Here is a 15,140-nt window from a genome sequence, read left to right as displayed (position 1 = left end):
TCTCTGCTTTTTAATATGCTGTCTAGGTTGGTCATAACTTTCCTTCCAAGGATTAAGTGTCTTTTAATTTCATGGATGCAATCACCACCTGCAGTGATTTTGGAGCCCCCCAAAATAAAGTCAGCCACTGTTTCCCCATCTATTTGCCATGAAGTGAAGGGATCGGATGCCATGATCCTAATTTTCTGAATGTTGAGCTTTAAGCCAACTTTTTCACTCTCCTCTTTCACCTTCATCAAGAGGCTCTTTAGTTCTTCTTCACTTTCTGCCATAAGGGTGGTGTCATCTGCATATCTGAGGTTATTGATATTTCTCCCGGCAATCTTGATTCCAGTATTATACAAATCCTTTTCCTAATTATATAATAGCCAACATACTTTAATTTGTAGAATGAATTCTGCTTAAGTGCAGCAAAATTATGATATAAGCTAAATTTCTGAAGAAGTGATAGCTATCTTTAAATTAATATCACCACACTTTTAGATTGTACGTAACTCAACACCTAGGATCTTTGTGAACCATCTACTACAAGATTTACTTTTATTTAAATCATATGACCATTAACAAAAAGACTTAAAAGAATTTGAGTTGAAAAGACCTGTCAGCGTACTTTGTCAAACCGAATTACTTTGTAGCTGAATTCCTGTTACTCTGTAGGAACTTTATCATTAACCATTTTCAAAGGTGTTTGTGAGCTTGCACTTTTTCTTTTTAGTTGTATATTGTGGCATATCAATGTACCCCAAAACTTAGTGATTTAAAACAAATTATTTCTAGACAGATAAAGTGACCTTTTCCAAAGCCTTGCTAAGCACTTACTCTATGAAAGTATTCTGATATGCATATTTACATGTAATTGCTGCTTTTACATTTAAGATATGTATTGCTCACTGATCCTATTGCTCACTGTCTTCTCTTCTATTAAGATATTTCACAGTGATATAATTTGGGCTACGCCAAACTAGATATCCAATTTAATTGGTTCTGGGTAACTGAAGGCTTTCACCATGTTCGAATGTTAAAGTGGAAATAAGTGAATATCTGTGTTAGGCAAGAAGCCCTTCTTCCCCTAACTGGAAGTTTCTTCTGGAGTGGAAGGCTCCTGGCCTCTCTTTTCTGTCTCACTTACCCACCCCAGAGCATGGGTGGGAAGTTAAAAGGTGACTTATTTGACTGGAAAATGTAGGAATGAAGCAGGCAAGCTTAATGCACCTGCTCACCCCTTTCCTTGGGGAATGGACCTGTTTGTCCTTGGAGAGCATGGGTATGCTCCAGGCTCCATGAAGCAGACCCTCCCCCTCCCTTTCCCCATACCCCAGTGTTGGGATGGAAGACTGTCTAATTCTCGTATTTAGTGTTAGGAAGTACAAAAATGCTCTGCATTATATTTGTCACCAGCAGTGGTGATAATTTATCTCCTGTCTGCATAGCCTTTGGTCTTTTTTCCCCTCATTTCAGAATCTGCAAGGTTTTAGAAGGGTGGAATTTACAGACTCACTGTCAAGCCTTAACAAATCATCATTGTCACAACAATTATTATTATTAGCAATGCTTTTTGAGCATTTGCTATGTGTCAGGCTATGAATTTACTACATTTTCATGTATTATGTCATTTAATACAGTTATGTCAAAGACATAACTGGGGGTTTTAGCAGCTTTTATAGTTGGCCATCATGAAAACCTCTCCTGCCTGCGTGCACAGGGATGGAGTCTACTTCCTAAGACTTTAAGATCCCTTTGACTCTGGTCTTACCTTGATGGGATGTAGCGAAAGAGATGTTCTGGGACTTCTGAGCCCAGGCCTGAAGAGGCCTGGCAGCTTCCACTTCCTTTCTCTGGGAAAGCAATCCCCACAATGAATCCAAATCTTGAGAAGAAGCTAGAGTGAGCAAGTCCTCATGGAGAAGCACAGAGGAGCCAGATGCAGGAGTGAGAAATGGTAAGTCACTGGTTTAAGTCACTGAATTTTGGGGCGAGCTGATACACAGGCGTGTATGCTAAGTCGCTTCAGTCGTGTCTGACTTTGTGATCCTATGGACCGTAACCTGTCAGGCTCCTCTGTCCATGGGATTCTCCAGGCAAGAAAACTGGAGTGGATTGCTGTGCCATCCTCCAGGGGATCTTCTGGACCCAGGGATGGAACCCACGTCTCTTCTGTCTTCTGTATTGGTAGGCAAGTTCTTTACCACTAGTGCCATCTGGGAAGCCCCCGGTTGATACACAGCAATAGACAACTGAAACAAAATATGGACTTGCAGACAATCTTTAAAATGGCAATTAACATCACTGCTATGGTGTACAAGAGTTTTTAAAAATCAGTAGATGATTTATTGGGCTTCCTAGGTGGCTCAGGGGTAAAGAATTCACCTGCAATGCCGGAGACTCTGGTTTGATCCCTGATTCGGGAAGATCTCCTGGAGGAGGGCATGGCAACCCATTCCAGTATTCCTACCTGGATAATCCCACAGACAGAGGAGCCTGGCAGGCTACAGTCCGCAGAGTCACAGAAAGTCAGATAAGACTGGAGTGGCTGAACATGCACGCAGCATGCACAGATGATTTGTTAAACCATAAAGTCATAATCTATTTGTATACAAAGTACCTATATGGCACAAGCCGCAGTTTCCATTAAATGTCATTCTAAATGAGCCACTTTCAAAGGGCAAACAATACCATCACCTCAATACATCAGCTCCACTCTTACTCAAAAGGAGAAAAGCTCCTTGTGGAATCAAGATTATCCCTCTTTATTCCCTGTAGAGATCTCACCACCTCTTTGCCTCAGGTTCAATTATCCTGTAGAAGTTTCTACATCCTGGCTCTAGTCCTTCCTCTGGGGAGCCCTCCCAAACCCTCACTCTTGAGCCCCAAGCTGGCTTACTCCTTGGTGTCTTTTCACTTCTCTGCTCATATTTTAGCTCTCTGCTCATCACATATATTTTTATCATTCACGTAAATTCTGTGAGAGCAGAGACCTGGCCTGTTTTGTTACTGTTGTATTCTTAGCACCAGAACAGCACCCATAGGGAGTGGGTGCTCTGTGAGCACCCACTGGCTGTGGAGGCAAATGAGTGCCTGTGCCTGCTTCCTGCCAGATACTGCTTCTTGGGGTTGAGGATCCATTCCCACGCCTTTCACCCTCTACCTTGGGGCACAGCAGCTGGAGGCCTAGAGGTTCCTGGTCACATCTGTTGCCAGGGTCTATATGTAATCCCGCTTGGCCAGGGGGACACATCGGTGTGAGATCTGGAGGGCTAGGGAAGCCAAGAGGTTCTTCTTGTCAGCCAGCTGTGGTGGCTGACACGCAGGTTCAGCAGGTAAGGGTACTTGTAGACACCAGCCAGCTACCCAGTCGCCAGCAGTGTAGACTGGCAGCGGCTTCTACGTTCCCCCGTCCTCTGGGTGACAGCTTTGGCAATGTGAACTGAATGTCCAATAGTGCCCCTGACTTTCACGTCTCTGACCCTTACAATTGTGTTTAGTTCCTGAACATATCTGGAATGGTCTTCATTTTTACTGCTGAGTTCTGACTGATGCCTTGGCAGATGGCATTCCTTAAGGGCAGGAGATGCCTTGTTCCTGTTGGCACCTCCATACCCACACGGCGACTGGATCACGGCAGAAAATAAGAGCAAATAATGCTTAACCAGTGTCCAGCACTGTTGTAAGTGCTTTACATCTATTAGCGTATTTCAGCTACTCAATAACCCTCTTAGGCAGAGTTCTCTTTCAGAGATTATGAAACTGAGAACAAAGAGGTGAAACAACTTGCTTAATAAATCACGTCATTAAATGGTGGATTGAGGAAGAGTAAATCCCAGCTAGTCCGGCTCTCAAGTCTGTTATTGCTGCTTAGACCTAAGTCATGTCCAACTTTTGTGACCCCATGGACTGTAGCCCGCAAGGCTCCTACTCCATGGGAATTCCAAGGCAAGAATACTGGAGTGGGTTGCCACTTCCACCTCCAAAGGATCTTCCCAGCCCAGGGATTGAATCCCCATCTCCTACTTGGCAGGTGGATTCTTTACCACTAAGCCACCTGTAGTCTCTCCTGCCTGAAAAATGTTTGTTGAAGGACTGGAAGATTCAACTATTAAAATTTTAGAACTCATTTATTATAAACATCCTGAGTACATTTATTGTGAAATAGCAGTTTGCAATATTCTCATTTAAGACTCTTAATTTTGAAAGATGTTTCAGCCTATCAAAAGCATGTATGTGTGTGTATATATATATACACTTCTTGCTGTGCCTAACTGTATTTTTTCCAATAACTCATAAAACAATGAAAAAAAATCAGGGAGCTTGGAAATTAGCATTGCAGGAAAGGAAAGAACCATGGTAAAGAATATTCATAAGTTTCTTGCGGCCTTCTTGAAGCATATCTTTCTGCTTCTTGTCTGAGAGCACAAGCTAAGGTCAATGGCCACTGGCTGCAGCAACTGTAGGGAATAGATCTCTTGTTATTGTGACTTCTGCCAACTGGAGAATAAAGTTTCCTACATAAAATTCCAAAGGAATGGGGAAGAGGGCTCTGCGGCGAAGAACCCACCTGACGATACAGAGACATGGGTTTGATCCCTGGTCCTGGAAGATTCCGCATGCCCTGGAGCAACTAAGCCCGCACACCAGAACTACTGAAATGCACCATGAATGAGCCCAGGTGTTGCAAGTGCTGAAGCCCAAACACCCTGGAGCCCATGCTCTGCAAAAAAAAATGCCACCGCCATGAGGGGCCCGCACGTCACAGCTAGAGAGGAGTCCCTACTCACCGTAGCTAGAGAAAAGCCCGGGCAGCAACGAAGACCCAGCACAGCCAAAAATAAATAAATAAAATTACTTTTTAAAAAGAACTGGAGAAGAGAGTCAGGAAAGATGCAAAGACAAGTCAAGTAAAAAAACCCAAGCGGGAGTGGGCTCAGGATCTTATCATTGTGTACAACCTTCAAAGACGACCAGTGCACATCTCTGTGTGTATGTGGGAGTAGGGGGATGAAGGAAAAAAAAGGCACTAGAGATAGCTTTGTCTCCACTCCAGATGTCTCTTGACACACAGAGGGATCCACTAGTAGCCCTGAATAGGGCTGGCATTCATCCCTCAGGGGAGAAGTGCCTTTATCTGATGGCTGCATTTGGAAGGAAAATTTGGGCACAAATAACCCAGCCACTTCTTTCTCTCTTGTAAGTAAACCTGTCATTCTCAGCTCCTCCATGTCATACATTTTAAGGGGTCAGCTCTGTTCATGGTGGGGGAGGGGAGAGTCTGGTCTTTGTCCATCACTATAGTGACTTACTTAGTTTGTACAGTTCGGAGGCTCAGTACTGGGAAACCCACTTTCCTGAAGTTAAAAGCTATATTTCCCAATAAGATATACAGCCCTTATTTGAAATGACAAAATCCCCCAAGAATCGAAAACAAAATTTTCCTTAATTCATTTGGCAGCAAAACCTGAAGTGACCTGACTCCTGGTGGCAAAACCCAACCTTAATGAATATGAAGCCACTTATAGTCCTTATTACCCCTCTTGAAGCTTTGTGTCCAATATAGTAGCCAATAGTCACACAAGTCTATTCAAATTTAAGTCAGTTACTATGAAATGACATTAAAAATTCAGATTCTTAGTCATACTAGCCAAGTTTCAAAAGCTCAATAGCCACATGTAACTAGCGCTCTCACATACGATAATACAGATAAAGACCCTCAACACTGCAGAAAGTTCTACGGTACAGCACTTAGTCATGTTTTCTTATAAACACATTCATATCTGGTTATAGGATATTAGCAACAACAACATATATACCATTTTTGCCCTAAATATAAAAAACATGGAACTGTAAAATCACATCTGGCTCAAAGGATCACAGATAAGGAGTACTGGCCTGCTTCAGCTTTTATTAGTAACAAAGGCAATTTTTTGGTTTTTCTTCAGCTTTACTGTGTCCCCCAAAGTTCACATGTTGAAGTCCTAACCCCTAATATAATGATATTTGGGGATGAAGCCCTTGAGAGATAATTAGATGAGGTCATAAGATGGGATTCTTAGCGTTAGGAGACATGAAAGTTCTCTTTCTACCATATGAGGACGAGGCACACATGGAGAGAGAGAGCCACAAGCCAAGGGACACCAAGGACTGGCATGAAAGCAGAAAGAGGCAGAGAAAGGCTCTTCCCCAGAGCTTTCCCATGGGAGCACAGCCTTGCTAACAGCTTGATTTCAGGCTCCAGACTTCAGAATCCTAAGACTGTAGACTTGTGTTATTTAAAGCACAATCTGCCATAATTTGTTATGGCAACCCTAGGAAATTAAGAGAGTGCTGGCATCAACAAGTGATGTGCTGCTGTAACAAAATATCTAAGAACGAGAAGCAACTGTGGAATAGGGTAGAGGCTAGAAGAGTTGTGAGGTGTGCACCAGAAAAAGCCAAGAATGCCATTAGGGGCTGATAAAGGGGACTCTGGTGAGAGCTCAGAAAAAGGAGAGTTGGAGTGACAGCTATTCAAAGAACACATAAATAATCATCACCAAACTATGGATGACAAAGCCCTTCAAAGGCCTTCTTGGGAGGAGACAGAAATGAGGAACATGTTTTGCACAATGGAGGAAAAGTGATTGTTACAAAGTAGCAAAGAACTTGGCTGAACAGCATTCTAGTGTTTTATGGAAGAAGAAAGTTCAGTTCAGTTCAGTGGCTCAGATCTGTCCGACTCTTTGCGACCCCATGAACTGCAGCACGCCAGGCCTCCCTGTCCATCACCGTCTGCCAGAGTTCACACAGACTCACGTCCATCAAGTAGGTGATGCCATCCAGCCATATCATCCTCTGGTCGTCCCCTTCTCCTCCTGCCCCCAATCCCTCCCAGCATCAGAGTCTTTTCCAATGAGTCAACTCTTCGCATGAGGTGGCCAAAGTACTGGAGTTTCAGCTTTAGCATCATTCCTTCCGAAGAAATCCCAGGGCTGATCTCCTTCTGAATGGACTGGTTGGATCTCCTTGCAGCTCAAGGGACTCTCAAGAGTCTATTCCAACACCACAGTTCAAAAGCATCAATTCTTTGGCACTCAGCCTTCTTCACAGTCCAACTCTCACATCCATACATGACCACAGGAAAAACTATAGCCTTGACTAGACAGACCTTAGTCGGCAAAGTAATGTCTCTGCTTTTCAATATGCTATCAAGGTTGGTCATAACATTCCTTCCAAGGAGACGCGTCTTTTAATTTCATGGCTGCAGTCACCATCTGCAGTGATTTTGGAGCCCCCCAAAATAAAGTCTGACACTGTTTTCACTGTTTTCCTATTTCCCATGAAGTGATGGGACCGGGATGCCATGATCTTCGTTTTCTGAATGTTGAGCTTTAAGCCAACTTTTTCACTCTCCTCTTTCACTTTCATCAAGAGGCTTTTTAGTTCTTCTTCGCTTTTTGCCATAAGGGTGGTGTCATCTGCATATCTGAGGTTATTGATATTTCTCCTAGCAATATTGATTCCAGCTTGTGTTTCTTCCAGTCCAGCATTTCTCATGATGTACTCTGCATAGAAGTTAAATAAGCAGGGTGACAATATACAGCCTTGACGTCCTCCTTTTCCTATTTGGAACCAATCTGTTGTTCCATGTCCAGTTCTAACCGTTGCCTCCTGACCTGCATACAGATTTCTCAAGAGGCAGGTCAGGTGATCTGGTATTCCTATCTCTTTCAGAATATTCCACAGTTTATTGTGATCCACACAGTCAAAGGCTTTGGCATAGTCGATAAAGTAGAAATAGATGCTTCTCTGGAACTCTCTTGCTTTTTCCATGATGCAACAGATGTTGGCAATTTGATCTCTGGTTCCTCTGCCTTTTCCAAAACCAGCTTGAACATCTGGAAGTTCACGGTTCATGTATTGCTGAAGCCTGGCTTGGAGAATTTTGAGTATTACTTTACTAGCGTGTGAGATGAGTGCAACTGTGCTGTAGTTTGAGCCTTCATTGGCATTGCCTTTCTTTGGGATTAGAATGAAAACTGACCTTTTCCAGTCCTGTGGCCACTGCTGAGTTTTCCAAATTTATTGGCATATTGAGCACAGCACTTTCACAGCATCATCGTTCAGGATTTGAAACAGCTCAACTGGAATTCCATCAACTCCACTAGCTTTGTTCGTAGTGATGCTTTCTAAGGCCCACTTGACTTCACATTCCAGGATGTCTGGCTCTAGGTGAGTGATCACATCATCATGATTACCTGGGTCGTGAAGATCTTTTCTGTACAGTTCTTCTGTGTATTCTTGCCACCTCTTCTTAATATCTTCTGCTTCTGTTAGGTCCATACCATTTCTGTCCTTTATCAAGTCCATCTTTGCATGAAATGTTCCCTTGGTATCTCTAATTTTCTTGAAGAGATCTCTGGTCTTTCCCATTCTGTTCTTTTCCTCTATTTCTTTGCATTGATCGCTAAAGAAGGCTTTCTTATCTCTTCTTGCTATTCTTTGGAACTCTGCATTCAGATGCTTATATCTTTCCTTTTCTCCTTTGCTTTTCACCTCTCTTCTTTTCACAGCTATTTGTAAGGCCTCCCCAGACAGCCATTTTGCTTTTTTTGCATTTCCTTTCCATGGGGATGGTCTTGATCCCTGTCTCCTGTACAATGTCACGAACCTCATTCCATTCCTCAGGCACTCTATCTATCAGATCTAGTCCCTTAAATCTATTTCTCACTTCCACTGTATAATCATAAGGGATTTGATTTAGGTCATACCTGAATGGTCTAGTGGTTTTCCCTACTTTCTTCTATTTCAGTCTGAATTTGGTAATAAGGAGTTCATGATCTGAGCCACAGTCAGCTCCTGGTCTTGTTTTTGTTGACTGTATAGAGCTTCTCCATCTTTGGCTGTGAAGAATATAATCAATCTGATTTCAGTGTTGACCATCTGGTGATGTCCATGTTTAGAGTCTTCTCTTGTGTTTTGTGGAAGACAGAAACTAGAACCAATGAAACAGATAATTAGCTAGGGAGATTTTTAAGAAAGTTTTGCAGGAGAACCTTGGTTTGTTTATAGTAAAATGAAAAAGAGAGATGAACTGAGGTACTAATTTTATTAAGTAAAAGGGAATCAGAACTTGATGATCTTGAAAGCTCTCAGCCTATCCATACTGCAAAAATCATGTGGAGGTATGCTCTGAAAAGAACCGTAAGGGTGTGGTCACACAACCATTCGGTAAAGAAATGAGGACGGGTGTGAACCATGGGCCCCTCCCCCGGCAGAAGCGAGGCCAGTGTGAACTGGTGGAGACAGGATGACAGAAAGGAAGGCTGTCAGACCTACAGGACTGGACCACAGGGCTCCTGCCTGTGAACATGTGTTATTCTTCAAGACAGAGGAAGAATGACCCCAACGATTCAGAGAGCATCAGGGCTGCTTCCTTGGTTTCAAAGCTGAGAGATGGCATCACTTGGAGTTCAATAGGAGAGGTGGCCTCTGCCTAAAGCCTTGGGGGCAGGGCCTCCTGGGACTTTGGTGGGTGACTCCTTCCTTGCAAAGACATAAGAGGAGAGACAAACACTCTAGTGGGTCCAGAAGGCAAAGCATCAATCCAAAATGGAATATTCTAGAGCCGCAAGACCTAATGGTATTTGCCTTGCTGGGTTTTGGACTTGCATGGAACCCTTCATCCCTTCTTTCCTATTGCTCTAGTTTCTCCCTTCTGGAATGAGAAACTATATCCTACACCTGGCCCCTCATTGTATGTTTGGAAGCACATAACTCATCTAACAGCCTCACAGCTGGAGGGGAGTTTTGTTTCAGGATGAAGCCTATCTGGAGTCTCACCCACGAATCATTTGGATGAGACTTTGGGCTTTAGAGTTAATGCTACTGTTTGTAGCTTTGGGATGGAATAATGTACTTGGCGTGCAGAGAGGACATGAATTTGAGGGATCAGGGGCAAAGCAGTATGACTTGAATGTTTGTCCCCACCCCTCCCCCCAGTTCATATGGTGAAGCCCTGACCCCCAATGTGATACCTGGAAGTGAGGCCTTTGGGAGGTAATCAGGTTTAGCTCAGATCATGAAAGTGGGGTCCCCAATATGAGATTAATGTCCTTGTATGAAAAGGAGCCTCGGGTAAGACTTGAAGCAGAGAAGAGGCGTATTATTTAACAGGCCTCTCAAATTTCAATCATAGGGAGAGAACTGTGAAGGCTCCTCTCCTCCACATATTCATGGACAATTCAATCCAGAATAATCACACTGGAGAATTTTTATGTGTTTTAGAACCACTGTTCCAAGGAGGTATAAGTGCCATTCTGGCAGAGAGACAGTGACTAAATGACTAGAAAAATTCCAAGGATTAATAAAGATGCCACAGATGGGACAGCTACATTGGTGGGAGGTGGGACTAGATGAGATCCAAAACCCATCCACGTAGGAGAATTGGGGACAGTTACAGCCTCCCTCATGCTGGTTCTTACCCAGTGTCTATCATACGGTGAGAACAAGTCAGATGTAGATATACTTCTGAACAGGAATATGTCCATTACAATTAAAAAAATCTTGAAATTTCCTTGAATGCTTGTAAAGCTACCTTTTCACGGGGGTACAGTGGGTCAGGGCAACCATGGTCCCTTCCTGCTATTCAGCTTCTTGGGGCTGTCAGGCTTCAAAAGGAAGACCAGAATTACTGACTATAGCCAGCTGATTTTCTTGTCCATATAAGTGTAGATATTTATAGAAATTGGACGTGAATCTAGGCTGGGCCAAAGAGTATCCTGCAGGCTCCAGCTTATTTCACTCTGCTAGTTTAAACCAGTGCCTTTGTTTTCTCATCTGTAAAATAGGAAGAACACCCTCTTGTCCACCATCCTTTGATGGTGTTTGAGAGCAAAACCTGAATGAGCCAATCTATGTTCTAAAGACATGTATTATTTTAAGTACTGATAGGGAAATGCCATACAAGCCTTGTAAAGCAATCAAAGGGAGACCCTTGCTGGATTCTTAAAAGTACTGCTATGAGCTCACAGAGAGGCTTTTATGCAGAGCATAAATTGGATTTCCGCTGGTAAAGGAAAGCATGAGATAATATTCTCTGTCTTAATTTGACAGTGGAGAGGCTCCTGAGTATTGGCCAACAATCTAATATTGGATCACACCAAAACACAACCATTTGCTTCCTGAGTCATATCCATAAAGATCTTGCAGTGAAGTGTTGTCTCGGACAGAGCATTTATGGAGATTGCAAAGCCTCATGTTCAGGCTCTAAAAACATACCCATCTCCATCTTTTCTATTTAATATATCCTGGACTCTCCTTTTGGGATAAAACTTGAAGTCCTGCCCCTATTGCAATTTCTCAAGGTAAGATTCACATTTCTGGTCTTGTAAGATAAGTGTGCAAGTCGCCCAGCTCAGTGACCAGAAGGCAAGATCCACCCCTCCCTCTTATTTGCTGTCCTAAGATTAATACACGCTAAAGCTTCTATTTCAAGAAACCTCAGAATTAACAGAATCATGTGTACAGGCTTAAGAAAAATAGCATTAATGCTGAATATTAATTTGATATTAATCTTACACGATAAAAATTCACTATCACTGATGTTTTAGAATTTTTAACAAATTTAAAGAAAGGTAAACTACTGATGACATTAACAGACTTTCATTGTACTTTAAACAACTTGTTTAAAGAAAAATGTTACTTAGTTGGTTTTACATCAGCGCATTTGAACTTGTCTCACGAGTGGTTTTTTTTTCAGCTCAGGAAAATGAAAATTTCTCGAAAACTTTAAAATGGTTTTAGCCATATTTTTAAAAACAACACCGAAACACTTAAGTTGCAGATTTTCTTAGGTCCTGCAACAGGTTGCACAGCTCCCCAGTTTTCTTTTCCCAGATTTAAGTAAAAATCCCTGTAAGACATATTTCAAGTGACAAGCATTTTAAACAATGTACTGTAGCTTCCCTAAAGCCACCTTAATTATTGAGTTCCCTGAAACACAGCTGTAAGCTGATAAACGACCATTCACACCCTCTCTGAAAAGTGCACAGCATTTCGAATACTCATCACTGTGCGTTATCTATATGATTCTTTTCCCAATCCTCTTTTCATAATTCGTACTTCACCCGAAATTGCTGCTAGTGTTTTTAGAAACAACTTTTTTTGAAAGATATTTTTTATTGGTCCTCTGAATGCTTTTCACAAGCAACCAGAGCCTTGGGCTTTCACAAATGATGATTCTATCCAATGACTGAATAACTTTTTTCCCCCCCTCTTTACTTTGTCAGACCCAAGGCTTGATAGAGTGCAGCAAAGTAAGTTTCCGATAACAAACGTCTATTTAAGTCTTCTATAATCTCATTTTAGGGTCAAACATTTTTTTCTAGAAAAGAGCAAGTTACAGTTTTATCCGGCCCAAGTCAAATGCATTCTACCTTTTCTTCACTTACTGAGAATAAAAGTTAACATTTAGGACTGAGAACAGAAAGGCAGAGGATGAGCAGGAGCGAGAAACTAACTACGCAGGGCTCAGTCGCTGTGATTCGTGAATGTAATAAATCAACAAGTTTTCATTTAACAGCTACCAGGTGCCCAGCCCTTAGCAGGAACACGACTGAGAAGGCCAAGTTCTAGGCCGGGACGATCCAGCCCAAGACCCAACCATAGAGATGAGCTCATCCTGAACGCTCCACCTTGAAGCCAGCGCCGGGCTGAGCGCCAGCCTGTTTTCGGGACCGCACAGCACATTTCCCCAAGATCTCCACAGATCTTGGGTTCGCAAGGGTCTCCTCTGACCCTCAAGACCAAAGGCATCACTAGCACACCGGCAGGAGGCGAGGCTCAGAGAATCCTAGGCTTCCACTTCGCCTGGCCTGAACAAGTGGCCAAGGAGGGAGCCCCCATTCAGGAATCTATCGCGGGGCCGAGAAAATTTATTTGCGTTTATAACCTCGGAGAAGAAACCGCTGAAGGAAAGAAAAACGAGATGGGGGTGGGGTGGCAGGATAGAGCTTCCAGAAGCGTCTGTTAATTTCTCCGATATTTCTTAGACCGACCGGCAGAAATAATGCAGGGGGCGAGAAATGGACGTCCTAGGCAAAGTCAGCAGGCAGAAGAAATGAGCCAGGGAAGGAGAAAAGTGATTCAAATGAAATTCCCACGCGCGCAGGGCAGCCTCGGTGTCGAGAGGCAGGGAGCGCGGGGGACACCCGGTGCACCCGCCTGTGCCCTGGCACTTTCTCGGCTCCCGCCGCGCAGACGGACAAGAGCAAGCGAGGGACATACCTTCGGGGTTGGCGCTGATGAAGACCCGGACGCTACGGCCGGCTGGCACGAGGTGAGAAGGCAGGGCGGTGAGGTTCCCGGAGAAAGCCGCCCGCCGGAGCGCAGAGTCCCGGGGACAGGGCAGCTTGGTGCCCGCGCCGGCTGGCCACATCGCCCTTAGGGAGGAATAGATGCCGACGCCTGCTCTCGGGTTACTGCCCGCGGCTCCGCGGAACGGCTAGGTGGATTCCCGCAGGCGGCGCCGCTCAGAGCCGCTCGGAACCCGAGGGGCCGCGGGAGAGCTCCGTGGCGCACACCACCGGCCGGCGGAGAGAGGCCATATGGACCCTCCGGCTCCTCTCGCCGCCGCCTCCGGCCCCTCCGGGCGTTCTCCTTCGCTCGCTGCCCCGGCTTAGCGCAGTAGCAGGAGGGAGCTGGAGGTCAGCGTGGCGGCGGCTACGCGCGCGGCGCCCCTTTGCGCCGGGAAGCGCCCGCGCCGGTCGCCGAGCCCGCGGCCATCTCCCCGCCCGCGCCCGTTGCGGGAGGAGGGGGCGGACAACGCGGCCGGGATGCAGCCGGCAAGTAGAGCGGACCAAACTTTATCTACAAAAGGCGTCTGGAGTTTACCGCCAGCCGCCTCCAGCGGGGCGCAGGAATATCCCGCGACTTAATTAAACGGTGGCTGGGGCGCCGGGGTCTCGGGCTGCTGGGGATCTCCCGGGCTGCTCTGAAGGCGAGCCCGGGCGCTCCTAGATGCCTGCTCAGTGGAGGACGAGAAATTAGCTCGGGGTTTTTGCTACTCCTCCTCTAACTCTACTAAAGGTCAAACAAGCTCTGAGCATCTTCAAAAACGCACGCGTGCTGGCGTCTGCGCGTTTTTGCCTAAGTGTTGGGAATTCCGCCTCAAAGACGCACAGCGGAGCCCGGACCCCCAGGGTCCTAACCACCAAAACTCGGGACCGTCTGGGGTGTCCTGGAGGGAGTATCACCGTCGTTCTTTTTCTTGGCGCAGGTGGCAGCGTCCTGCCGGTCCGCTCGCTCCCCTTGCGCAGCAGAGCGGGGGTTCTTATAGCAAAGCAGCGCTGCTCACGTGCTCCTCGCCGCGTGGTCACGGAACCCTTCCTGGAGCTGATCTCGGCGGGGAGTCCTCCCGAGGTCTCTAAGGCTCCAGGGGGGTCCTTCCTGCCCCCGACCCAGCGCATTCCCGGGCCATTCCGCCAGAGCCGAGGCTCCGGGACCCGGAAGGGAGGCTGGACGCCGGGAGTCCCGCGCGGCCTGGTGCGCGCCTGGGCACCGCAAGCTAGTCTGACTTCGGGGAGCGCCTCCCAGCGCAACGTCCCGCAAAGTGCAGGTGGCCGCAGATTGGCGCCAGGTGCGAGAGATCAGAGTTGACATAGGGCAGCTTTTCCAAGTTCGTGCTGTGCGTGAGTTGGCTTTACCTGAAGCGGATCTAACACGGCCAGAGCGGTTGCGGGGCTGTAAACCAGGGGTCGGGGCGTGAGGTGGACAGTGCAAGGGTTGACAAGCGATGCAAAGGGACTGAACCTAAAATTGCCATCTCTGGGCCACACTCCACTGCACCTTCAAAATACTGCAAATCCCAGGGCACGCAGGAAGTGGGATTGTGAGGTGGGGTAAGGGAGGAGGGTGTTCTGGAACCTTAACTGGAGTTTGGTCTCCAAACCCCTGATGTTGAGTTTTAAGGCAGAAACAACTGTGTTTTAGAAAGGAAGAACAGCTTTTCCAAATCTTTGAGATTGTGGAGGGGGCGGGTGGGCACGGGGTGAAGACAGCCTCAGCTGCCAGCTTTAGCCTCTGGCCTGGGGCTTCTGCTGTAGGCAGCTCCTGGAGTGCACTTCTTCTGGCCCCTGCTGGTGGCAGTGAAGTCCTAAGCACCGCTGCCTTTT

The 15,140-nt window shown here is 45.8% G+C and overlaps 1 protein-coding gene across 1 annotated transcript in view; it reads right to left on the bottom strand.

Annotated features, from left to right (window-relative positions):
- NWD2 (NACHT and WD repeat domain containing 2) overlaps window positions 1–14,275 on the bottom strand; it is a 237,329-nt gene extending 223,054 nt beyond the window's left edge. Inside the window, exon 1 of the mRNA XM_069593826.1 lies at window positions 13,255–14,275. Coding sequence (XP_069449927.1) covers window positions 13,255–13,405 — 151 coding nt within the window. The 5' untranslated portion in view covers window positions 13,406–14,275. The remainder of the gene's footprint in view (window positions 1–13,254) is intronic.
- Between the last annotated feature and the right edge of the window lie 865 nt (window positions 14,276–15,140).

This window comes from Ovis canadensis, chromosome 6 (assembly GCF_042477335.2).
Source record: "Ovis canadensis isolate MfBH-ARS-UI-01 breed Bighorn chromosome 6, ARS-UI_OviCan_v2, whole genome shotgun sequence".
NCBI lineage: Eukaryota > Metazoa > Chordata > Mammalia > Artiodactyla > Bovidae > Ovis > Ovis canadensis.
Note: the sequence above shows the minus strand (reverse complement) of the source record. Positions and strands in the feature narration are given on the sequence as shown.